This window comes from Aspergillus tanneri (assembly GCF_003426965.1).
Source record: "Aspergillus tanneri strain NIH1004 chromosome Unknown AapTan_4_pilon_pilon_pilon, whole genome shotgun sequence".
In the NCBI taxonomy this organism is placed as follows: domain Eukaryota; kingdom Fungi; phylum Ascomycota; class Eurotiomycetes; order Eurotiales; family Aspergillaceae; genus Aspergillus; species Aspergillus tanneri.
The window spans coordinates 2,032,835-2,058,381 of NW_022984631.1; the positions used below are offsets into that span (position 1 = coordinate 2,032,835).

The following is a 25,547-nucleotide window of genomic DNA, read 5'->3' on the forward strand; positions in this document are numbered from 1 at the left end:
GCGGTTACTTTGCTAATTTATCTCGTAGTAGAGCGGTATATTACAGAAGTGGTAGACTTATAGTAATGGCTATCTGAGATATATTCTAGCAGTATTGCAACAAGCACTCGTGATGGGAGTGCTACTAGATATACTAATCTAGCCCTGTAGAATTTCTATAGTATTAGAAGCACGCACAAGTCTTAACTACTTTTTCAATATCCTTATTGGCTTCTTATAAGGCTCTTTTATATAGCAACTGTAATCGGGATAGAAAGAGGGACTGTACTAGTAATATAAAATCACCCTGGACAGACTGTTTTGCTACGGAAAGACCTCAATCTCTATTTTCAGAGGCGCCTTGTTTATTCTTGACAGAGTATATCTATTATAACTTTCGATATATATCATCCTTGACTCTAGCATATTATTACCGTATAAAATCCTGTGCTGGATACGATACCGCATCAATTCGTCAACCATGGCCTCTACTTCGTGATGGCCGCCCCACTTGGTGCCTATGATAAGATCTCATCTCCCGAGTCTGACTTCCACATCACCAACACCCAGGATGAAGAAAATGGCGCTCGCATAGTATGCCTCTCTTCTAGTGTTCATCATTCCCCTCATCACTGCATTCCCAGTATAAACCACATCAATGCAATCCACATCTTCAACACCATCCACTCCTGCATGTGCCAATGGGGCTCCTCCCTGAACTACAACTGCATGTCTTTATCACTTCCGTTCCATCAGGCACCCAATTCTACCATCGAACCTGGTAGCGTGATCCTGTCTCCGGCCCGGAATGGCTCGCCTCTGAACCCGAACATGCCATGGTATTCGCTCAACCATCCGTCACTGCCGTCCTCCTCTCCAGCCAGGAGATGGAGCCGAACAGGAGGGATCTAGAACGACTGATTCAGATGCAAGAGATAGGGGAGGGGGCGTCCTTCGATTGGCAGGCGATCGCGGATGTGGTGGTGGAGCGGTATGCGCGCGAACTGAGGTATCTGGTGTCAGGGCAGTTGGCGACCCTTGCGGACCTCCATGAAGAGATTGAGAATAGTCTGGGTCCATTTGTGGACTACGACAGTCGGGATCATGCTCGGGAGGTGCATCTGTGCGCAACCCAGGTTCTCCCAGCAAGGACGCCAGATGGGGTCGCCGCACGAGCGATTTGGTCGGTTACACAGCAGATCTGCTCGACGACGGCTGAGGCGTGGAATAAGATGGACTACGGGGCCGCCCACTGAGTCAACTGATGGATTACCTGAACTGGACCTTCTGGAAGGAATGCAGGGGGTGTGCCGGTGATGAGATCTGTGTGGTCCCTATTTGGCCGATGGGAACGGTGGACTACAAGCATCCCCTGTGTCGCGATGCGTCGCGGCCCAATGGGCACGGGAGTCGATATTGGGGAGATACCAACCAATTTGCATAATCGAGTACTCACCTTTCTCTACCAAGTACGCATAGGCACTCTGTACGCATTCTATATGCCTGATCTTCAGGCTACAGAAGACTCCGTACAGATTCAGGGGTAAACGTGACAGATTCTAACCAAAGCAAACATGGAACTGTGATTTATCAACAATATCACAGTGATCATCGACGCCACATCGATAGTTCATGCAGGAACTCGCCTGCCCGGTTTCACCAACTACTATGGAGTATTCCTGGCAACAGGCCGGGTTGAGAATCATTTGTTTGCGTTGATTGCTCGACCGAGGCGACATCGGCGTTTTTCTCATTCCCTGGAAAAGAAACACGGTTATAGACTATTGCAGCCACATCGTATGCAGGGACAGGCGGGATTATATTCGATGCCTGCAAACTTGGAAATTGCCTGTCATACGAAGCGATTGGACGAGACTCTGTCGATGCATCGCTGCGGACCATTGGTACGACTCAATATATCTCCCCCTATCGTATGCGGCATTGCTGGCAATTCTAGGCGATACGTTGACTCGTCGTCTCAATGAATTCATATAATTCGTCCTTAGCAGAAGGATATGCCCCACCTGGACTGACGGGGCAAAAAACGATGCAATCTGGAAAAGCATAAATACCAACATCTCTTGCACTGTGGATCAGTCGACTATTCATTCGTTCATTACTTCGTACATCCTTGTCTTTCGTTTATCCTCCGCAACGTCTTTCGTTTATTCAGGCTTACATTCGTTTTTGTTTCCCTCTTCATCATGAGGATCTCTGCTCTGGCTGTGCTGGCCTGGGGCGCTTGTGTGGCGGCCAGCCCTCTGGGTGGTGTTCAGCATCGCGGTTTGTCTCCGCATGAATATGCTTGTGAGAAGCCACATGAGATGTCTCATCCTGCTCCTGCCCCTGAGCCTGTGCCCTACCCTGCTCCTCAACCTGCTCACGAGCTAGCTCCTGTTCCTCAGCCCGAGCCTGCTCCTCAACCTGCTCCTCAACCTGCTCCCGAACCAGCCCTTCAGCCAGCTCCTCAGTCCGCTCCTGAGACCGCTCCAGCTTCGGCTCTCGCCCCGGGCCCCGGCCAAGGTTGCGACGAACATTCCTGCCACGGCACCGGCCACCTCGTCCAAGACCTGGGCAACCCGACCCATAAGCTCCTGCACGTCGTGGGAATACACCGTGAAGAACTCCTTATCAAGTTGAGCCTGGTGGTGGAAGATCTTCTCGGCGGACTGGACGTGCACGACAAGCTCGTGGGATATATCATTAAGGAAGCGCCGAGTCTAGCCGAACTCGTGGCTGATCTGGACGATCCCACAAAATGTTACCTGGTGGTGTTGGGTAAGAATACCGGATACCTGCTGGTGGGGCTAGATCACCGCGTGTCGGGTCTCCTATCTGAAGTGGGATTGAAGTCGATCGTGGGACCGGTGGGACAGGTCGTCGGCACCGTGGGACAGGGCGGACTCCTCGAGCATGTGGCACCTGTAGATAACTGCTTGTTGCAGATTGTCAGCGAGGATGGGAAGATCCTCCTGGTGGAATTGAGTGGACCGCTCGCGGGCGAGGTGAGTGGATTGGGACTGGGGCTGGCTAAGACGGTGGGCAAGGTGGTCAAAGCAGCGGCGGAAGTGGGCGAGCTAGTTAAGGGTCTGGCACCGGTGGGCGAGTGTCTGTTGACGATTGTTGGAAATGACGGGAAACCTCTGTTGATTCAGCTGTCGGAGGCAGTGGCCAGTCGAGTGGACAAATCCGTGTTTCCTGGCCTTGAAGTGCCTGTTGGGAAGGTGGTCAAGGTGTTCTGAAAGGGACTTTGATTCTTGATCTCTCGAATTCTATATGGATTTGTCTACGGAGGATTGATCTACTGTTTAATAGTATTCTAATCTGTTTAACTGGTAGATGTGGGGACGAATAAATCCCCGTCCATCTATAATATCATTATTCCAGACTCATCTTATCCGCATGCTCATTTTATACACAATGCCTCAACAAGATCTGCAGATTCTATTCTTGGCGCTGGTAAGTTTCTCTGCATATAATACAGACATACCATAAACTAACGAACATAGACATCAGCGGCCTCACCTGCGCCCTGGCTCAATATTTACTAGATATGTTAAACAATCGGGACTGCTTTGTGGATCCTATGGCCTTTAGAATAATATCCCGGAGAATGCTAAAGTATTAAGGTGCTATATATGATGATTAATATAAAACACGGCCGTTGACTAAAAACTTCACTTTTCATGTACAAGCAGCAGCTGGTATTGATATTATTGTGGATGATAGAGTTGGAGTTTCCTAATGTCAAGGGCTGAACCCATAGAACCTACAAGATAGGTTATGTACAAGAAGGAATCGTTGAAGAAGGGAAGAAAGGAAGAAAGGAAGAAAGGAAGAGGAAACAAGCGGTAAACAAACAAGGTGGGGAGTCACGTGACATCGATCGAGGGCCAATGGGCCAAAAGGGTCAGTAGGGACAGTAGGGACAGTAGGGACAGTAGGGACAGTAGGGACAGTAGGGACAGTAGGGACAATAGGGACAATAGGGACAATAGGGACAACGGGGACAATAGGGACAATAGGGACAACGGGGACAGTAGGGACAATAGGGACAACGGGGACAGTAGGGACATTGGCCCGAGAGGTCAAACGGGCTCTAGCCCTTTACACTACTCCCTCCCTACCGGTTCTTTGGCTTTTGGTGTTGGGCCGCTCATCCAACAATAGTGTTCCCATTGACTGGAGTGCGAAGCGTGGGGAGGACACTACTCGTTCCATGGCTCCGCCATGGATCAACTTCTGTGGGGGACACCGTCTGCCCATGTGACGCACTTCCGAGCTGGACGTATGTTAGGGCGTAGGGCCCTAATATTTGGCTTTCCTTTTCGGTTTCTTTTTGGCTTCTTCTTCTTCGGCTTCTGTGGCGGTTGGGGGTGATCCTTTCGCCAGCGGTCAAGTGCTTCGGTGTCCTCCATTGCATCAGCGTGATTCCATTCAGGTTGCTGGTAACCGGTGTATTTAACTAGGAACTCATGGCGAAAACCTCGTCCTACACGTGCAAACCGTTCGTCTAGGATTTCCTGTACCAGATATTCTTCTTCACCGTCGACTAGCTGGGGAGGGGGCTGGTAGTCGTCATTTTGCTGGCTCGGGAAAGGGTTAGAATTGGCAGGTCGTAGTAACATGACATGGAAAACATTATGAATTCCGGGAGGAGTGTTAAGCCGATAGGCGTGTGAGCCTACTTTCTCAATAATTGTATACTTGGCATTTCGGATATCTAGTTTCTTGCTTGGTCGTTCCGTGCGTATATTACGTAGGTCAAGCCATACTTTATCACCCACACGGTAAGCCGGTGCGGATGTACGGTGGCGATTAGTATAAGCTTCATATTTTTTTGCTGCGCAGCGGCGAGCTCGGCCTTAGCAATATCCAGTGCGTGAGCTAATTTAGTCACAATATCATGTCCTTGTTGAGCTTTGGTCCGTTGGGTTTCTGTGGGCACTAGATTTGTATCCTGTGTATTATCCACTGAATTGTCTCCATGTCGTACCCATGGTCTAAGAAGAAAGGGCTAATTCCAGTGGCTGTAGCGTTTCTCCCGTTAACTGCGAGTTGAGCTATGGGGGACAGGGAGGCCCAATTAGTTTGTGTACGGTCACAAAAGGACCTGAGATAGGCTTCAATTGTCGCATTCATGCGTTCAGTCTGTCCATCGGTCTCCGGGTGGTAAGCAGTAGATAGACGTCGTCGAATTCCTAGTTGTTTGCAAAAGTTTTCCCACATATCGCTGACAAATTGGGCACCGCGGTCAGACGTAATAGCGCTTGGAATACCATGGTATCCAATAAAGTGTTGGATAAGTTTAGTAGTAACAGTGGGCGTATCTATCTGCTCGCAGGGTATTAATATAACACCTTTCCCTAGGCGATCAACAATAACCATAAGATTCTGGCAGCCATTAGACTCAGGCAGCTTCTCAATAAAATCAATAGCTATTTCTCTCCATTTTCTGTCGGGTATCGGCAAGGGTTTTAGTACTCCATGGCGGCGATCTCTCCATATTTTATTGGCATTGCATTTGTCGCAATTTTCCACAAAGCGGCGGACATCGGCGGCAATATTAGGCCAGTAAAACTGCCTAGCAAGGATCGCGTACATTGTATTGCGGCCTGGGTGTCCGGTGATCACCGAATCGTGTGTTTCCTGCATAATCCTGGTCCGAAGGGATTCGATGTCAGGGACCCAGCGGCGGTCTCGGTATAGCAAATAGCCCTCGGGTGATATACTGCAGTCAGAGATACCGGTTTTAGGCCGAGTTCCTTTGGAAAACGGACCGCACCCTCATATACAGCAGCTCGAATAGCGCCATATTTAACATCCTGTTGTTCTGCGCTTGACCAGTGTTCACCTATCGGAAGGTTAAAAGGTCTTCTCCAGGTATTAACTGTTCGGTGGATTTAGTAGTTATTGTACTAATCCTGGCAGTTGCAGGGGTAAGACTTGGTTTCCTCTGAAATCTAGATGGGTCTAAGAGACACCGATAACGGTTCTGTAGCCGCTCGTCTGAATCATCTTGTGGGAGGTCTTGTTCTCTGCGGGAAAGTGCATCAGGGCGTCCTGCAAGTTCCCCCGGCCGGTAGTCCAGTGTAAAGTTATACCTGCTTAACAACGCAGCCCATCGCATTTGTCGTTCATTTAACCGTCGTAGTGTTGTGAAGTATTTTAGGTTTTATGGTCTGTTAGTATACGAAAACCTTCGATACTGCATAATTCTGCTTCCCATTCCCTTAAAGCGTTGATAATAGCCAGTAATTCCTTGTCATGAATCTCATAATTGCATTCCGCCGGACTGTTTTTCTTAGAGAAATAGGCGCAAGGCCTTAATAGTCCGTTATCGTCGTACTGTGATAATGTTCCCCCTGTAGCCCACATTGAGGAATCTGCTTCAACAACAGTCTCCCTCTCGGGGCTAAACTGTATAAGAATCGGGGCAGTGGTAAACATTGTCTTCAGTTGCTGGAAGGCCTTCTCGCATGATTCGGTCCATTTGAACTCGTGTCCTTTCTGCGTTAACTGATTTAACGGCGCAGCGATATCCGCATAATTCCTTATAAAGCGGCGATAAAAGTTTGCGAATCCTAAAATGATCGTACACCCTTAACAGTCGTGGGGACAGCCCATTCCAGTATTGCTTTAACCTTTGCAGGGTCCATGCGTACGCCTTTACCCGCTTCAATAATAAATCCCAAATACTTGGTGCTTTTGACTTCAAACTCGCACTTGTCAATATCCAATTGTAATCCGGCCCTTTGTAGTCGTTCCAATACCTTGTTAACATGGCTTCGGTGCTCAGCAAGTGACCCTGATGAGAAAATTAATATATCGTCTAAGTATGCCGAAGCGAACTCGTCTAGAAAGTCACGCAGGATCCAATTAATATACCGCTGAAATGTGCTTGGAGCGTTCGCCAAGCCGAAAGGTGTTACTAGCCATTCGTAAAGGCCAAATCTAGTCCGGAAGGCTGTCATCCATTCGTCTCCTGGCGAGATCCGGATTTTATGAAATGCAGCAATAACATCAAGCTTGGTAAACCAGCATGCCTTCCCAATCCTTTCCAGTGTCTCATTAATTAAAGGAAGTGGATATCGGTCCTTTTTGTGATTGCATTTAAGCCTCGATAATCACAACAAAACGTAGTCCTCCTCCTGGTTTCTTTACTAAGAGAACCGGGGCTGCAGCGGGCGAATTGCTGACTCGTATAAACTGTTTGTCCAATAATTCTAAAAGGGTCTTCCTGAGGACTAGTAATTCATCGCGAGACATGTTGTACAGCGGTCCATGTGGGGGTTCACGAGTATTTCCGTTTTCGTCTTTTTCCAGCTCAATTTTATGGTCGACTCCAGCTCCACGGAGCGGTGGGAGTTTGTCGGCTTCTTCGCGGCTGAATACCGGGAGAAATTGGTGGTAATGAGCTGGTAGTTTGTCTTTAGGGTCCGTGTATTTCTTTACTGTAAGTGCTTTCTCAATATCTTTTAGGCTTGCGGCAAAAACTCGTATCTCCTTGTTCTTTCTTCTTTTCCTAGCCCACATATTAAAGGAGTTGGCGCGTTAATGGGAGCAATTTTAGGGATTCCGGTCTGGTGGTATTCGCTGCTGACTTCAGTTCCAGTGTCTTGGAAGATTAACTTTAATCTATCAGTGGATATATTGGCTCTTTGAGAGATTAGCCATGGGAGTCCTAGTATAATATCGTGGCCTATATCAGTCGGGGCCACGTAGAGGAATATCCTTCGTTGGTAGTGACCTCCAATATCTAATGACATGTAGGCTACCTCGGTGACATACTCTCTAGCACCCCCAATTCCTTTAATAAACCGTGGCGGGATGGTAATGCGCTGGAGACAGCTTTTTGGGCAAACTTGGAAGAGATCATCCCATAAGGGTCACAGCCTGTATCAACTAAAGCATTTGCATTGTATTCCTTGTTAACCAGGGCTGTAATTATAAAGGGTGGACCTTCCATATTTTTCCTTAAAGTTTTCCCATTCTTCTTTCGCCTCTATCCGCTCCTGTTCGCGACTTAAAACAGGAGCTACACTTTTCCCGCTTTGTCTTTGTCTTCCAGGTTGTCCTCGTCCTCCAGCACCGCACCGGTGATATTAGCGACTATGGGGATCCTAGGCGGAGGTGGTTGGGGCCTCCTGGGAGGTTGGAAGGGACAGTCTTTAACTATATGGCCTGGGGCTCCGCAACGTACGCACAGCCTTTCACTCCATCGTCGGTTAATCTCCTCCTGAGTTACCCATTTGGCACGTCGGGAGCTGGCAGTTTTCACTGCTGGTTCCCAGTCCATAGTATCACTAGAAGGGATAACAGCTTCACCGGAGTTTTTGTAATATGGTGGTGCCCATGGTCCCTTCTCTTTCCGCTTAAAATTCTCAAGGCGATGAGAGATCTCCTGCACTTGTTGGCAAAATCCATCATAAGTCTCTTTTTCCTCGATATTTATTAATCGGTTCTCAATCGTTCGGTTTAACGCGCTCTTCAAATACCCCTTTTTAACTCTATCTTCCCAACCGCTGCCACCCGCTTCGAGGAGTAACCCATTGAGTTCTGCGACCAACTCTAGTACAGAGCGGTTTCCTTGGCGTAGAGTATTTAGGCGTACTAGGGCCTTCTCTTGACGGGTTGGGTCACTAAAGGCGCTTTCCAGCTGGCTGTAAAATCCTTGGAGCGTGAAGCTTGGAGAGGACTCATTGGCTGCGATCCATGCATGGATCCTTGCTGCTGCCTTGCCTCCCAGGCGGCTATAGCCGTACCATATTTGTTCCAACTCTCCTCCAAGAGAGGCCTCGTCTATCAGTAACTTCGCTTTCAGTTGGCTTAAAACTGTGGGAAAAGCGTAAGGTCTGTCCCGTCGAACCGTTCGGGGTCGGCTAGCTTCGGGCGAGGGCGCTGTTGTATAGGAGGTAGGGGGTAGGTACGGGTGCTGCGCTCGGTGTGGTGTTCGAAGTTGCCGGGGTTGGAGTCATTTGGAGTGCTGCTTGAGCTCCGCGCGTAATGTCTGGATTTGCCCCTGGAAGTGATCCCGTTGCAGACCAAGAGCTATCTGCTGTTGTTCTATCATTTGACGAAATAGGGGTTCGGCCCATGTTGGTAGTTCTGTACTCCCACTTGGTGGGTTATATTCTCCTTCCATTCTGTTCGGTATTGTCTGGAGTTGTTTTCCGTTCTGTTCTATTCCATTCCGTTTCAGTATAAGATAAGTGACGAACGATTCCTAATGTCAAGGGCTGAACCCATAGAACCTACAAGATAGGTTATGTACAAGAAGGAATCGTTGAAGAAGGGAAGAAAGGAAGAAAGGAAGAAAGGAAGAGGAAACAAGCGGTAAACAAACAAGGTGGGGAGTCACGTGACATCGATCGAGGGCCAATGGGCCAAAAGGGTCAGTAGGGACAGTAGGGACAGTAGGGACAGTAGGGACAGTAGGGACAGTAGGGACAGTAGGGACAATAGGGACAATAGGGACAATAGGGACAACGGGGACAATAGGGACAATAGGGACAACGGGGACAGTAGGGACAATAGGGACAACGGGGACAGTAGGGACATTGGCCCGAGAGGTCAAACGGGCTCTAGCCCTTTACACCTAAGGAGTTAAAAGATGCTTATTGATAATTATTGGCTTAGTGGAACTTGGTATTCCCATGCTTTAAGGGAATACTTGACCTGAGAGAGCATTACTGATTTTTATGGGCTGTTAAAAATATAGACTGTAAGCGGCTTTAAGAGAACACTGAGCCCAGAGAGCATCACTGATGCCTATGGGTTGAAATATAGCCTGTAGGTGGCTCTAAGATAATACTGAACCTGACAGAGCATTGCTGATCTCTATAGTTTGGGGGACTATAGGGCGTAAGTGGCCCTAAGAGATTGCTGGAACTGAGAAAGTGTCGACCATAAAGTTACGCGTATTCGCAAGTATCAACCCTTCTTTGAATTAGGTCTCTGATTCAACTAAACTACCAAAACATCTCGCGTTTATAAAGGCGAGGTAAACAAATGAAGAATGCAGACTAACTCATATAGGAAACATAGGCGATCCGATGATGTTGTATCATCAACAATATTGACCGAAAAAGGTGCTGAATAATCAAAATTACCATAATTGTTGACAATAATCATCAAGAATAACCAAGAGAATAATCAAGAAGAGCCCAACCAGCTCAATTCATTCAAAATAAGACCCTTTTACCAATCGTACTCTATTTCCTCTTCGGGACTAGCCGTATATCTGACAGAATCTCTTGTGATGGTTTGGTTGTCTCTGCGCTAGTAGAGATAAAACCACTTGACCATATAAAAAGGTACAAGACGACTGATCTTCGATCAGTCGCATCTAGCGCCCTATATAGTATGTTACAGGTTCAGCCTGTGACATCTCTCCCGCAGAGCGTTGCTCAGATTCGGACAGGAGATTCCCATTCCCACTTACCTTAGAAATCAGGTCCCGTTTCCCATCCCATTTCCCTTGGGAATTATGGTTAGAATGGGAAATTCCCTTGGCCGTCTCCTCGTCCCCCTAGCATGCATGAGACATTAAATGCATCCCCAATTTTCTTTCGCAATTCTTGGCGCAGCTCTTTCAGCCTTGGACAGCGAACTAGAACATGGACTACTCTTTCTTTCGTGCTGTACAGTGATGATGATGATGATGATGATGATGATGATGATGATTCATACCCCGGCCCCTCGCCTAAGGCGATATGCAGGATACCCAGTTATTTATTAACTGCGGATCGATTTGATCGAGCTCTGGCTTACTCAGGAATGACGAAAATGCGGCAAACCAAATATAATTCTTGATCTTGGTGAGAAACTGCGCATAATATTATAAATTTTCTGGCTTTCCTAAGCTTCCGCTTTGAGAAAAGATCGTAATACTTAAGTGTGTGACATTATTGATAGATGCATTATTTGAATGCTTCTAACTTTGAAATAAAGGAGACTCTCCCGGATCGATGACCAAGAGCAAGTATTCCATTATGTACTGTGAGGCAATCGGGTCGATACCTGTGTGGGAGCCATAGTATTCTCTTACCTTGCAGACAAACCCACTGATTTTCCAATATAGATACCCCAACCGTGGTTTGTGACCAGGCCCAATCGGAATGGCCGTCAAGGGTCTGACGCAGCTCACCTGTGCTGAGATCCCAGAGCTTGACGGTGTTCTTATTAGAGCCGGACGCTAGTTGTTGGCCATCTGGTGAGAAGGCGACTGAACAAACCCTACCAGAATGGCTGTCAAGGGTCTGACGCAGCTCACCTGTGCTAAGATCCCAGAGCTTGATGGTATTGTCACTAGAGCCGGACGCTAGTTGTTGGCTATCTGGTGAGAAGGCAACTGACCAAACAAAATCAGAATGGCTGTCAAGGGTCTGACGCAGCTCACCCGTGGTGGGATCCCAGAGCTTAATAGTCTTATCACCAGAGCCGGATGCTAGTTGTTGGCTATCTGGTGAAAAAACAACTGACTGAACAGAATTAGAATGGTCCTTAAGGGTCTGATACAGCTCACCCGTGATGGGATCCCAGAGCCTAATAGTGTTGTCATCAGAGCCGGATGCCAGGAGTTGGCCATCTGGTGAGAAAGCGACTGACCGAACCCAACCAGAATGGCCCTCAAGGGTCTGGCACAGGTCACCCGTGATAGAATCCCAGAATTTGATGGTGTTGTTACTAGAGCCGGATGCCAGTTGTCGGCCATCCGGCGAGAAGGCGACTGACCGAACCGAATGGCCCTCAAAGGTCTGACGCACCTCACCCATGGTGGGATCCCAGAGCTTGATGGTATTATCATCAGAGCCGGATGCCAGTTGCTGGCTATCTGGTGAGAAGGTAACTGACCAAACTGAATTAAGATGGCCCTCAAGGGTCTGATGCAGCTCACCCGTGGTGGGATCCCAGAGCTTGATGGTTTTGTCAATAGAGCCGGATGCCAAATTTTGGCTATCTGGTGAGAATGCTACTGACCACACTGAATTAAAATGGCTCTTAAAGATCTGACGCAGCTCACTCGTGGTGGAGTCCCAGAGCCTAATAGTGTTGTCATCAGAGCCGGACGCCAGTTGTTGGCCATCTGGTGAGAAGGCAACTGACCGAACTGAATCCGAATGGCCCTCAAGGGTCTGACGCAGCTCACCCGTGGTGGGATCCCAGAGCTTGATGGTCTTGTCACTAGAGCCGGACGCCAGTTGTTGGCTATCTGGTGAGAAGGCAACTGACCAAACCCAATTGGAATGGCCTTCAAGGGTCTGTAGCTCTGCACTCCAGGACTCCTCAACCTTAGGTAGCTGGGTCCAACTCAACAGTTCGTTATTGAATATGTCTCTAATAATTGAATTTCGCGGGGAAAACATTAATGCTGAAGAATAAAGCTGAAGGGGTGCAGCGTCTGCTATCTGCCGGTTTTTAAGGATAAATCGCCAAGCATCATGGAAAAACCCCAACATTTCACAATATCGGTTGCCCTATACTCTTCAGTATTATATATGCACTCAAACTCGGGGTACTGACTTGAAGGGCATGTTGTAATCTTTTTATTACTTCCACAACTTCAGATATATGGCCCAAAATACTCATTGCCTCCAACCAGTGAAGGAGATGTATTTTAAGAAACGAGAAAGCCTTGACCAACTCACTAACTGGGTCCTGACATAGAATCAAGTGCTTTGCCCAGTAACGACAGGCGTATCGTAATTCCGGCGGCAGGTGATGATCAATAGATTGTATATCAATCTCACTTTGTTGAATACCATCGCTCGGTAAGTTACAAATATTCTTCTTCAAGCTGTAATGCATGAGCTCGAGGCATTGTCTAGTGATAATCAGATGTACTGCTTTCTCATCTATCCAGAATTTTTCACTCTCTTTTGTCTTCTTTGTCTTGGTATCAAGAAGGAAATCTCTGAATGATAGATGAAGAAGCCTAACCGGTAAAAGTGGATTTTGGGGGATCTCAAGCACGGAGTGAAGGAGATCCAACTGAATGTTGATATCGCCCAACTTTATCTTTGCAAGTTGGCTGATAGCGATAGGTGAGAGAGGAGTTGCAAGGAGAATAATAATACCAACAATATCTTTAAAGTCTTGAAGTAGCTGTTGCGACTCCCATTTATCCTGGCCAGTGAGAAGTTGATTTAACACTGTCATATATGTGCTGTTCATCTTAGACACATAGGTAGTGTTGTCAGCCAGTATTGCTTCAAGTCGCTTGTCAGGATTCCATTTCTTGTCGCTGATGAATCGATATATAGTAACAGCAGAAATAAACAAGGGCACTGCTCGCTCTGTCAGAACTTTGATTCTCCGACTACCAGGCCAATCTGTTGACAAAGAGCGCATCTGTCTTAGTTGCGCAAACTTAACCTGGAAGTATAGAGAGATATCATGCTCTATAACTGGCTCAGCAATCTGGTGCAAAATTAAATCCTGGTAGTCATCGGCAATTTCCTTGAAACCAAACCTGATTGACAACTCCGGCCTGCTTGTCAATAGAAATCGCAGTTTCACTGCGTTTGAATTCTGGACTCGCGGCAAGAGCTTAAGAATCAGCCCTATATCATCTTCTTGGTCACATTCATCAAGTGCATCAATCACAATCACTCGGGCTGCAGTCACAGTCAGTCCCTGGTCCATTTCAAGCAGTGGCTGAAGCAGAAGTTTCTCGAATTGCTCTCTGAGCATTTTCTCCGATATGTGAGGATCATTTTTAATCGCTTTCTGAATGCAAGGCAATAGTTGAGGCATGCTGTTCACTAATTGTGTGACAATTGTTGGAAAAAGTTTCTTTGCACTCCCTCGATCCTCCTCACCCCTCTTGAAGAAAAAGCTCGCCCCTAGTAAGCCTTTCTTCTCTAGGAGGCTTGCAACTGTGCGGGAAATTGTTGACTTTCCAGTGCCTGCCTTGCCATTCAGCCAGAATATACATTTCTCATCTGATAAGGTTGCCCACTCCTCAATGTCGTGGAGTAGCTGAACTCGGGTCCCTTTGAGGCATTCTTCATGCTGATTCTCATAAGAATCAAATGCTGACCCTCTCGCAATACTCAACCCTTGGAAATCGATTTTTTGTTCAATATATATAGCTCTCTGACCCAAGAGTCTGAGTTCTCCTGCAAGTGTTGCTAAGGGTAGAAGTGTTACTTGACTTAAACCTACCCGCCAATAATCCCACGCGAGTGTTACTTACAAATTTCGGCCACCAACTTCTCTTGTGACACCTGGCCACGAGGGACGTAACTTAGTAACTCTTTTGTGTAGGACGCTGCCGCCAATGCTGCATATCCCTGCCACTGCTTATTCCTGTGCAAATCGGCATAATCACAAATACCCCGAATAATAATGCAAGGGAAGTCCTGCATCAAGCTTGCAGCCTCCATCTCAAAGCATAATGCACCTATTTCTTTCCTAAGCTGCTCCCGTATTCCACCATGCTTTATAACAACATTACCTGACGCAATAATACCATAATGCGGCTGTGGCTCATTGTCTTCACGTCTAGCTCTTTTGATCTCCCACTCAGCCGAACAATTATCGCAAGTAGCTGCATTCAAAGGATGTTCATACTGGGTTTGAAAGAGTCGATCATGTCGCTGATCCGGTCGACTGAAATTCCGCCGTGTCCGTGCGTTCCTTTGAACCACACGTTGGATATAAGCAGGATAAATTGGGTCTTCTCGATAAGCAGCCGCTCTCATCTGGTTAACTGCAGCTAATAATAATCTGGGTGGGCTGTTTAATGACCCAGTACGAGTCAACTTCCCGTCTTCAACAATTTTCCCCATGTCATGTTGGATTACACCACCGCACGTGCCTGTAGGAAAGCTGACAACGATGTCGCCAAGTCGTATATCATGAGCAGCGGATGGAATTCCACTTCCAACCCCGACCAATAACCCAACCCGCAGTGACTGGGAAAAGGTTCGCATCATGTTATTAGCGACAGTCGTGATAGAAGTCGTCCCATACTGCCCTCCCAGACATGCAATCACAATATAATGCTTGCTGATTCGGCCCAAAGTGTATATGTTTGTGTCCGCGTTTTCCTGCTCCTCAAGAGGCCCAAAATTCTCATCAAGCATTTCCTGAGCGGCGGCTGCCTCGATAGGAAGGGCGCATATCCAGCCGATCTGGTACTCTTTGAGTGCGGGGGAGACCATTGTGGTCGCACCTTTGGCAAACGCCGGGTTCTAGGTCGAGAATAGATAAATATTGGTTAGGAGCTGATCCTAGATGCAATTAACATCAGTAGTAGCTGTGATAGCAGGTACTTTAGGCGGGATGAGAGCAACGACAAAGAAACATCGGTGTTGATGTCAGCACAAGCTTGAAGAGGGGCAAGCGCTTACAAAGTGAGGCGCTATGAAGTATGAAGATACATTTCTATTGGTGCTTAAGGTTATCAGTCATTTCCACTTTTGGTGAACTGCGAACAGTCTCATCTGGCAAAGGCAATGAAAGTCTATGACACTAGATTAGCTGTGTTGCAGCTGACCCTAAGTTGACGTGGTGTAAAAGGAGGAAAGCTATGCTCTAGGATATATGTGTATCACAAGAACTGATCTGCCTAAATCTCGGGCCGGGCCGGCGTGATCGGTTCCCAGTAAGTTCGATGCCCCACGCACTTCAAGCGAAACTTCAAAGGTTGTTATGATGACTCGGCCGGGCAACAACTTGGTGAGATTAAGTAAAATTAAGCTTGAAGAGAAGGATTAGCTGGCCAAGCAACGAGACATCCCATATTCGGTATTAACGTAATCGGTAAACGAGCGTTCCACGTAAGCGAGCGTTCCACCTCTTCGGATCTGACCACGGTCAACATACACGCCCAATTCAACCACCTACCATGCCACCAAAAGCGCGTACAAATTTAAATGATTCAATTGAGAAAGAGAAAAGGGTCCAACTTGCATTATCAGCTCTTAAAAACCAAGAAATATGCTCGATACGCAAAGCAGCACGTGTCTTTAATATCTCTCATACAATCTTACACCGTCGGCTTAAAGGCCACGCATGTCGCAGCAAAACACGCGCAAATAATCATAAAATAACTCAGAATGAAGAGGAGTACTTGCACATGGATACTATATTAATCGCGTGAGCTCCTCCCCGACCGTCTATGTGCAAGAAATGCAATATTTTTTGCTAAACGTGGTGCCACACCCATTCAGACTGTTAGTGATAAATGGTATACAACTTTGTAAACGTAGGAGCTTAAATAAGATATTTTACATACAATCACCAGCGCGCTAAATGTGAGGATCCTAAGCTTATTAGGGAGTGGTTTGATCGTGTACAAATCACTATAATGCAACACGGGATTGCACAAGAAGATATCTACAATTTTGATGAAACTGGCTTTGCAATGGGCCTGGTAGCTACTGCTAAAGTAGTTACTAGAGCTAATATGCAGGGAAAGCCATTTTTAGTGCAGCCAGGCAATCGAGAATAGGTTACCTCTATTGAGTGTGTTAACTCTACAGGATGGGCACTTCCACCTTGTATTATTTTCAAGGGAAAGGTCCATATAGAGGGTTGGTATAAGAACTTACCAAGCAACTGGAGAATTGAAGTTAGTAAGAATGGATGGACTACTGATAAAATTGGACTGCGCTGGCTTTAAAAGCTTTTTATTCCTGCTACAACTGGCCGTACAACTGGACAATATCGCCTGCTGGTTCTTGATGGCCATGGAAGCCATTTAACTCCTCAATTTGATCAGATCTGCAGTGAGAATAATATTATACCAATCTGCATGCCAGCACATTCGTCACATCTTCTTCAACCACTTGATGTTGGTTGCTTTGGGCCATTAAAACGCGCGTATGGACGTCTGGTTGAGAACAAGGCACGGCTTGGTTTTAACCATATTGACAAACTTGACTTTCTTGAAGCCTATCCCAAAGCCCGTACAGAGGCTTTAAAGGAGGAGAATATTAAAAGCGGCTTTTCAGGAACTGGCTTGGTTCCATTTAACCCCGAAAGAGCTTTAAAACAGCTTAATATTCAACTGAAAACTCCTACACCACCAGGTAGTCGATCAACCAATTCAGCACCCAAAACACCTTATAATTCTCAGCAATTAAAGAAGCAAGCATCTGCAATGAAAAGGAGGCTTAAAGCACGTGTACAAAGCCCCCAATCTTCTTTAGAAGCGCGATTAGACAAGATTATCAAAGGGCATGAAATGGCTTTAAATGAAGCTATTCTTGCACGTCAAGAAGCAGGGGAACAACGAGCCGCGAATAAAACAAATCGCCAAAATAAAAAGCAATCTAAGCGACAGATAGCTACTGCAGAGGGCTTTTCTACAGAAGAGGCCCAGGAGTATATACAGCATCGGAATGAGGTCCAAGAAGCTCAAAATACTATACCGGTAGAAGGGGGGGCCATCTACAGTTAAGCGACGTGTACGAGCGCCACCACGCTGCAGTAATTGCAATATTCTGGGACATAAAAGGACTCATTGTCCTAATCGAAGTAGTAATTAGTTTTTATATAGAAATGCAGATTTTTGGGTGTTTCGAAGGGCTTCTTTTTTTCACCGGTCGGGAGAGGTGGAACGCTCGCTTACGTGGAACGCTCGTTTACCGATTACGTTATCACGTGGCCTCGCTTAGTCACCCATCTAGATAACTGTCAGATGTACGGCTAGTCCCGAAGAGGAAATAGAGTACGATTGGTGAAAAGGTCTTATTTGAATGAATTGAGCTGGTTGGGCTCTTCTTGATTATTCTTCTTGGTTATTCTTGATTGATTATTTTGTTGTGTGCTCCGTGGGGGTTTTACCCCGATCCAGTCACATGATTCTGGTCCACCCACGGCCATATTATTTGACAGTTAGACAGCTCTGGGTAGAGACTGCGGAGAGTTTAGCTGATAGTAACCGGAAAATCCAGACTCTGTTCGTTGTAACTAGACTACTTCATACAAACCGCCAATTCCAGCTTTAAGAAAGGTAAGATTCTGTCCCAGGCCCATATTGTCACGGGCTAGTAGCCGATTCAACCTATATAATAGATTTGGACTAAAAGAACTCGCTGAAGAGCTTCTATCTGCGGCCGCGGCCGAACAGGTAAATGTGTGTGCGAGGTAAACGAGATCACGTGATCGGGAGAGTTCTACACGACCTCGCGAGTGCCCGGTATACGGGCTCGAGCATTTTGCGGGCCCTGCCCGCTACATAGAGGCTATCCACATTCCAGGATTTACCTGGTTAATAGTAGTGTAGAAGTGATCCTATCTCTCTCTAGATCCGAAGAGTAGTACTCATCTTGCATAAATTCTCTGTACAGATAATATTACCTTTGAATTTAATTTTCCTTTTTGTCTTGTCTTTTTACTTCATAATTTTAATTTTTAATTTAATTTCGCCGACGGCCGAGACGTGCTGAGTCATCTCATCCAGGCAAACCCTGATCAGACTCACTCTCTGACGTCTACACTCACTTTCGACAGATTACACGCAGCCTGCTCAATCCTAATGTCCCGCCCATATCGCTCCAAGCGCCACCGTCCCTGCGATCAATGCCGCGAGAGAAAACTTGGCTGTCAGACCGAGGATGGCCTGCCTTGCCTGCGATGCCGGGCCGCCGATCTGTCCTGTACCTTTGACCATCCGCCGCCCAAACGGCGACTTCTTTCAGTTCAATCAGTTCCTGAATCTCTTCCGGATCCTGTGCAGTCGATTCTTCCTGAATCTGTGTCTCACTCACTCCCGTCAGTTCCACCAGAACCAGTTCCCTCTGCTCAGTCCGCCCCCTCCGCCCACTCCCCCGGCATCCTCGTTGGCCGTTCTGTTACCCAGTTCGTACAGTCCCTCGATCAGCTTCAAGGCTTCTCGGCCCAGCTGTTTGGCGCCTCTGCGGAATCTGATCCCTGGTTGCTGCGACACTGCGCCTTTGACGATGCCGGCGTCAAGTGCTTCTACAAGGTGCACTTCCGCAATGCCGGCGGGGTGCCCACGGCCGACAAGATTCCCGTGCATTTCCTCATCTCCGCCGATGACTTGGCCGACGCCGACAAGCGGGAGACCTCATGTCGCCGCGAGGTCGCCCTAACTTCGGACGAGATCTCGGTGCGTGAGGAACTGCACCGTCTGGTGCATCCCGAGTCCGGTCTGCGTCTGGTCGCCCTGTTCGTCAAGTACGTCTATCCTGCTCTGCCCGTGGTGTCGCGCTCGCAGCTGGGATTGACGCCCTCGAGCTGGTTGCCCGAGCCGGCCGTGCTACAGCGCATCCCCGTGCATCTGCTCGCGGCCATCTACGCCGCTGCGCTGCCCTTCGCCGCGCAGGACGACTATCTCTCCGTGCTGCACACCTACGGCGCTCCCTCGTCGTCGCGCCTGTGGCGTCTGGTCTACGAGCTCGTCGCCGAGGAGATCCACACGCCGCATCTGGCCGTATTGCAGGCGGCACTGCTGTATCTGCATCGGCCGCAGGACGACAGTCGCGCCGACTCGCCCTTCGTCTGGTCGTGGGTCGGCAGTCTGGTGGGCCTGGCCACCTCGCTCGGTCTGCACATTGAATGCCGCATGTGGGGGATTCCAGCCTGGGAGAAACGCCTGCGTCGGCGCCTGTGGTGGGCCGTTTATGCCGAGGACAAATGGCGCAGTCTGCTGCTGGGTCGTCCGCCCTATATCCGCGCCGACGAGTGGGACGTCGCCGAGTTGGATGCCGCCGATTTTGCCTTTCACCATTGTCATGCAGTGGACCCAGTGCCGTTTCGCTATTTGGTGGATCTGTCCCGCATTGCCGAGCAGATCTACGATGCCTTCTATACCCTGCGCCAGTCGCAGTATCTGTCCGAACGCTTTCGCGCGTCGCACGACATCGGCCGTCCGCTGTTGGACCGGCTGAACGACTGGTATTCGTCGCTGCCGGAGTCCTTCCGACTGCCCAACTGGAGCAAATCCGTCAGTGGTCTGGCTCCATATCCCACCTCCATCCACTTCGCGTACATGATCCTGGTGCTGTTCGTTTACCGCGCTTTGCTGCGACCCATGGCACGTTCGTCCAGTCCGCCGTTGATCTTCGACCTGGACGAGATGCCCGACCCCTCGGCGGCCGTGGATACTACGACCGCCGACGAGGACGACGCCCCACTGCTGGATTGCTTCAACATGCCCGAGATCGACTCCTTCCCGGCCGTCGACCTGACCGACCACGGCACGGGCGAGACGACACTAAACGCGGCCGAACGCTGTGCCTCCATCGTCATCAGCTTCACGCGACGATTGACCGCCAGCGACTTCACGGGATTCTGGTACTCGTGGTCGCGCATCGGGTTCGCCACCGTTTCGAATTTCGTGCTGCTGTTGCTGGTACAGGCGCCCAATGCCGAGCGAGCCAGTAAGGGCAAGCAGCTGGTGGATTCATGGCTGCGCGTGCTGCGCTGTCAGACACAGAGTTTTCCCATGATGAAACTCGGATTGACCAGACTGGATGCCGTGCATTGGGTGGGTCTGGAGCAGACCTTTGTTTTGCCACAGCATGTTCAGGAGGTGATCGGTAATATATAAACTCTGTCCCAGACAACTAGCACTCAGACAGACTCATTCAACTCAGAGAGGGGCTAAATCACGTACCTCAAATTCAATCAGACTAGATATGCCCAACTTTCTCACCTTTCTCAGAAAGAAACATGACCAAAAAGAAAATGACCAAAAAGAAGACGCAGATGCGGCGTCCCAAATCACTCTGATCGAGTAAGTCTTTCTTATTCTCAAGTATATCTATTTGACAAGAATCTATCTGACAAGAAAGAAAACCAAAAACGCCAAAACCCAGTCAGAATGACTTCAACCCGGCGGATCTGTGTTTTGGGTCCTGTTGTCGCAAGTGACCCCGCGTCACCATGACTGTGCAACTACATCATATCATCATGTATCTGTATTGATGGACATCTATCAATACAACATGTCTCTCGTCTCCACGAAACGAAATCCGTACGTACTATCTAATCAGTATACATTTGAATCTGCAGCTAATAAGATAGGTACACTAGCTCAACCACCGACGTCCTCGTCGGCAAGGCCCGGACGAAATTCACTATCCCCCGTGTCCTCGTCCCTTCCCTCTCCCAGCACCAATCCCCCATCGTCCTCCCACATGTCGACCCGACCATCTTCCCCATCTACCTCCACTGGCGCTGCACATCTGAACTCGCCGTGCTACGCGATCCCCCAGGCACCGACCCCGAATCCAACCTAGAACCCGAGCCTGAGCCTGAGTCCGAGTCCGAGTCCGAATCCGAGTCTCTCGACTTAGCTAAGGCATGCCTCCTCGGCCACGACCTGCACGACGATGTTTTCCAGCACGCGGTGCTACAGGCCTTGACTGCACGGATTCGTTCCCCGCGATCTCCCGGCGCTGATCTTGTCGAGTTCATCTACAATCATCATGAGAAGTTCCCTGCGTCGGTACGCGCCGCGCTCGTCGATGTGTACGTCCAGTTCGGTAATCCCCGTTGGCTCGCTGAGTGGAAGTCCCCGTTTGCTCTTCCCAGGCCGTTTTTGATGGATTTGTCGTTGGGGTTTTTGGAGAGGAATGGGAGGAATGGATGGGAGGGTTCCGTTGCTGTGCATCTGGATGTTTGACGTTGTTGATGTTGGTGATGGTGATGATGGTGATAATAATGCCTGAGGTGTCTTTTCTTATCTTATCGTCGCTTATCTTGCTTAATACGGAATACACTTAATTATCTTCTCTTTTTCTTCCTCTCCTTTTTTTTGTGGATATAGTTAAGTGAGATGTAATATGATATAAGATGCCAGTAAGTACCTCATTCCTACTCTGTATTATGATTATAATTATATAATATAATAGACATTCAAATCTACCCCCCGTTTCCTCCGTTCGGTCGATTCCCCGCGCGTCGACCCCCGCATTGCTCGCCGACAGGGAGAGAGAGATAGAGAGATCATAGATGACCCGTCCAGTCAGGAGATCGACCCAGATGCAGAGAGAGAATATGAAGCGCTATTCGGAAAGAGACGGAGAGTGACTAGGTCTACGCGGGTAGATAATACGAGAGATGGGGATATCGAAGACGGAGATGGTATACAACTAGACAGGGATGAGAACGAAAATGAAAATGGAGGTGAAGACGACGAGGATGAAGTTCCCTCTTCGCAGACTTTTCATACTCCTCGTCCGAGATTCCGGACACAGATACGTCCACAGACACAAGCACAGATACAAACCCCACTCCGAAAAGAACGAAAACCAACATTCATCCTCCCCTCTCAACCAGAGCCAGAATCAGAAGACTACCTCCCGTCTCCATTCTCACCCCGGCGAGGAAATCGTCGCGGTCCGTCGTATATCCCCGGTGGGATGGCCTCTCAGGTCCGGAGCTGGGTAGTGGAGATGGGGACGAGAGCTCGTGCTCATGCTCCGATTCATGATTCAGATACAAATACAAACACAAATACACATACAGAGGTATATTCGGAGAGGTATCTTTTTACCTTGGATGTGAAGAGCGTGGTGAGGATTGAGGGAGGGGGTTTCGTTAGAGGTACATTATTACATGAAAGTAGAAATGGAAATGGAAATGATCAAGGGAAGAGTGTCCTGAATGTCCTTCTTCTGGGGTCCAAAAGGTTGGAAGAGGGGTATCATGTCGGAGTGTTTCCTGGTTTGGTCTGGGATGTTGAAATCGCTTCGGATTCATCTGATGGACAAGTTGAGAAGTGGACGGTCTGTATAGACTGGGAGATCATTTCATGATCCCATACTACTATCTTAATATAGGATATCTTATATGCTATACTTCATACAATGCCTTATACAATGCCTCATATACAATCTATAGCTCATAAATGTATAGCTCAAAACTCAATCATTTAGATACCACCTTTAATGCATCAACCCCTACCTTACATCCCCATCGTACCAACCTCTGCTCCTTCTCAGACACGATATCAGTCTTCGACACCACCTTGCGCAAAAAATACATCAATCCCTTGACCATCTGTGGCGTGTCGCGCGTTCGGATGAAGATCTCCATCAATTTCTCCTCATCTTTCATCTCCGACTCCTTCCCCGTATCTTTCGATTTCTTTCGTCTTTGCGACTGCTGAATCACCGTAATCAAGAGCAGCTCGGTAAAGGTGTGCGTCTTCGGTTGGAGGTATGCGAAATTCAGCGTTTTTAGAATCCCCAGGTTCAACGTGCCGTCCGCAATGAGATTGCCATACATTTTAGCCAGGTTGACAATAGATGCCATAGGGAGGTTCTGTTGTTCGTCATCGTCGTTAAACTCCGCCTCGTCTTCGTCCGCCCCTGTCTCGCCCATGCGCTTGAAGATGTTCCACAGCGTATACATAAACGACACTTTGATGCGCCGGCCCATCTCGCCGCAGAGCCGTCGTGCGATGAGTGTGTAATATGGATTGTACGCTTCCTCCTCCATGGTGCAATGGCAGAGCACCCTCGGGATCTCATATTCTTGACTCCGCTTGAGTCGGAGCTTAAGCAGCCGCACATGCGCGTCCTGGTAATCAGGCGCCGACATGATCGCGACGAAAATGGACCGTCGGACGTCGGTGTTCATGCGGTGCGCCTTAGCTAGAGACATGTAATCGGGCTCGTCGTCGCTGTCGTAGCCCGGGGTCGGAAGGGAGTGGCCTTGACTCACGGCGAGCTCGTGCCGCGCGGACTCTAGCGGGTCTTCCTTCCAGCTGGCTCCCACGAGCCACCATTTACCCTTCTTTGACGCGTTGTGGATGTCGTTGCGGGAGATGCTGATGGGCTCCGAAGCGCGGATGGATCGCGAGCTGTTCAGAGAGCCAAGGATCTTGCGCATCTTCGTGATGTGTTCCGACGTCACAGTCGTCGAACCGACACCCACCCCCGACTTCATGCGGTTGTTCTTCAGATCGGTGATTGTGTCGATCATGAACTTGGTGCGCACTGAGAGCGCGGCCTCACCGGCTTTAGCCACGGCGGGTTGGATCAGGAGTACGATATCTTTAAGAGCAGAGGGATCGTCTTGTCGGAGCTGTGGTCCGGAGTCTGGACTAGTCAGCGGTTGTTCCTATAAGGTAGAAGGTACGTACTTCGGATGATTTTGAGCAGCAATTCAGTGTTGTCCTCGGTGATGTCCTGCAGGAATAATCGGATGTAGTCGAAGACGAGCGTATTCCCAATTACGTGGAAATTGTACAGCTGCACCAAGAGAGACATCAGATTTACAGCCTCCTTACCCTCAAATTTGCCTCGTTCGTCTTCCCCGGCGTCGAACAGCTCTACCACCTTTTGCACCAGCTCTGCGCCAAAGTCCATGCCGACTACCTTGTACACGGCCGCGATGAATCCCGCATGGAGGATGACAAAGGTGTCCTGTAGCGCAGACCTTTCACAGATCAAACCCAGAAGTAGCGTGATCAACGTGGATGTGACATTCTGACGGGGATATTCCCGATAGAGCTTCTCGAACTCCGCAAGAATTGAGACTAGATTAGCTTCCGACAATTTGTTCAGGTGTCCTTGAGATTGCCTTCGTAGGCGCGTGAGTGTCTCTGACTCCGAATTGGATGCTGCGCGTAGAGACGGAGGAATATACTTTTGTGGTCGATTTTCACTCGGTTCCGGTGCTGATACGGGCGCAGTATAGGGATTCTCGCGCTTCTTAGGAGCAGGCTCGTCGTTTTCATCTTCAGCTTCCTCACCATCTTCGTCAAAGCCACCGAAATCATCCTCCTCTTCTTCATCCATGCCATCCATCTCATCGCTTCGCATATCACTGTTTTCGGCTGATTCGCTATCAGACTGCAGGCCTTGGGCCTTTCTGCGTTTGCTTCGCAACCATTCGTTAGCCTCCCTTTTGCGCTTGCGGCTTTCATCCGCAGATCCATCGTCCAGATCTCCCAACAATTCATCCAAGCCATCATCCTCGAATGATTTTGGAAGTTTCTTGCCCTTTTTCAACCCGAGCTTTTTCTCCAGCGCAGCAATCTCCGCATCATCCTGGTCCAGCTTTTCTTGAACAGATTTAGAGATCGTTGATGGAGGAGGCCTCGTATTATTTTCATCGTCACTTTCCGGCTCTGAATCTTCCGTCACCTTCGACTTTTTATGGCTCCTTTTGGATATAGTGTCCGTTTCTTTCGCAGATTTGCCCTTGGATGGCGGTGGCATTTCTTCATCTAATCCAAAGTCCAAATCAACTCCGGCGTCATCAATTCCCTCAAGCTCATTGAAATCATCTTCGTCATCGTCGTCATACTCAGCATGTCGTTTACTTCCCTTAGAAACCGGCGCTCGTTTTGTCTTTTTCTCCGTCCGTTCCGCTCGACGTCGATCTTTTCGCGGCACGGGTCCGTTTCGTCTATTCTTCTTCTCCCTGTAGCGATCCTTCAGTCCCAGTTCACCGCGGAGGTCCCTCGGCAGCGAGGTCGTATTATGTCTTGGGCGAGGCATCGTGCGTGCAGGAGTACCTGGTATATGCGAACTTTTTTTGTGCCGTCGAAATGTCGAAATACATACGGCGGAGAGAAAGGCGGACAACGAAGGCGGTGTGGCCGGCGTTGAGGAGAATCCATTGGCTTCCAG

At 48.6% G+C, this 25,547-nt stretch overlaps 5 protein-coding genes across 5 annotated transcripts; 4 read left to right on the forward strand and 1 right to left on the reverse strand.

Annotated features, from left to right (window-relative positions):
- Positions 1-477: 477 nt before the first annotated feature.
- Positions 478-1,235, forward strand: ATNIH1004_005865 (uncharacterized protein; the record flags this gene model as incomplete). Its single annotated transcript, XM_033570504.1, has 2 exons — positions 478-573; positions 765-1,235. 2 exons carry the CDS (start codon positions 478-480, stop codon positions 1,233-1,235), a joined length of 567 nt encoding a protein of 188 aa, XP_033426536.1.
- Positions 1,236-2,183: 948 nt separating this feature from the next.
- ATNIH1004_005866 (uncharacterized protein) lies at positions 2,184-3,221 on the forward strand (the record flags this gene model as incomplete). Its single annotated transcript, XM_033570505.1, has 1 exon — positions 2,184-3,221. One exon carries the CDS (start codon positions 2,184-2,186, stop codon positions 3,219-3,221), a length of 1,038 nt encoding a protein of 345 aa, XP_033426537.1.
- Positions 3,222-18,472: 15,251 nt separating this feature from the next.
- ATNIH1004_005867 (uncharacterized protein) lies at positions 18,473-20,509 on the forward strand (the record flags this gene model as incomplete). Its single annotated transcript, XM_033570506.1, has 1 exon — positions 18,473-20,509. The coding sequence occupies one exon, from the start codon at positions 18,473-18,475 to the stop codon at positions 20,507-20,509; it is 2,037 nt and encodes a 678-aa protein (XP_033426538.1).
- Positions 20,510-20,906: 397 nt separating this feature from the next.
- Positions 20,907-22,721, forward strand: ATNIH1004_005868 (uncharacterized protein; the record flags this gene model as incomplete). The annotated part of the gene is made up of 3 exons (XM_033570507.1): positions 20,907-20,935; positions 20,986-21,580; positions 21,816-22,721. 3 exons carry the CDS (start codon positions 20,907-20,909, stop codon positions 22,719-22,721), a joined length of 1,530 nt encoding a protein of 509 aa, XP_033426539.1.
- Positions 22,722-22,822: 101 nt separating this feature from the next.
- SGD1 (MIF4G domain-containing protein) lies at positions 22,823-25,415 on the reverse strand (the record flags this gene model as incomplete). Its single annotated transcript, XM_033570508.1, has 3 exons — positions 22,823-22,828; positions 22,888-24,008; positions 24,053-25,415. The coding sequence occupies 3 exons, from the start codon at positions 25,413-25,415 to the stop codon at positions 22,823-22,825; spliced, it is 2,490 nt and encodes an 829-aa protein (XP_033426540.1).
- Positions 25,416-25,547: the final 132 nt, after the last annotated feature.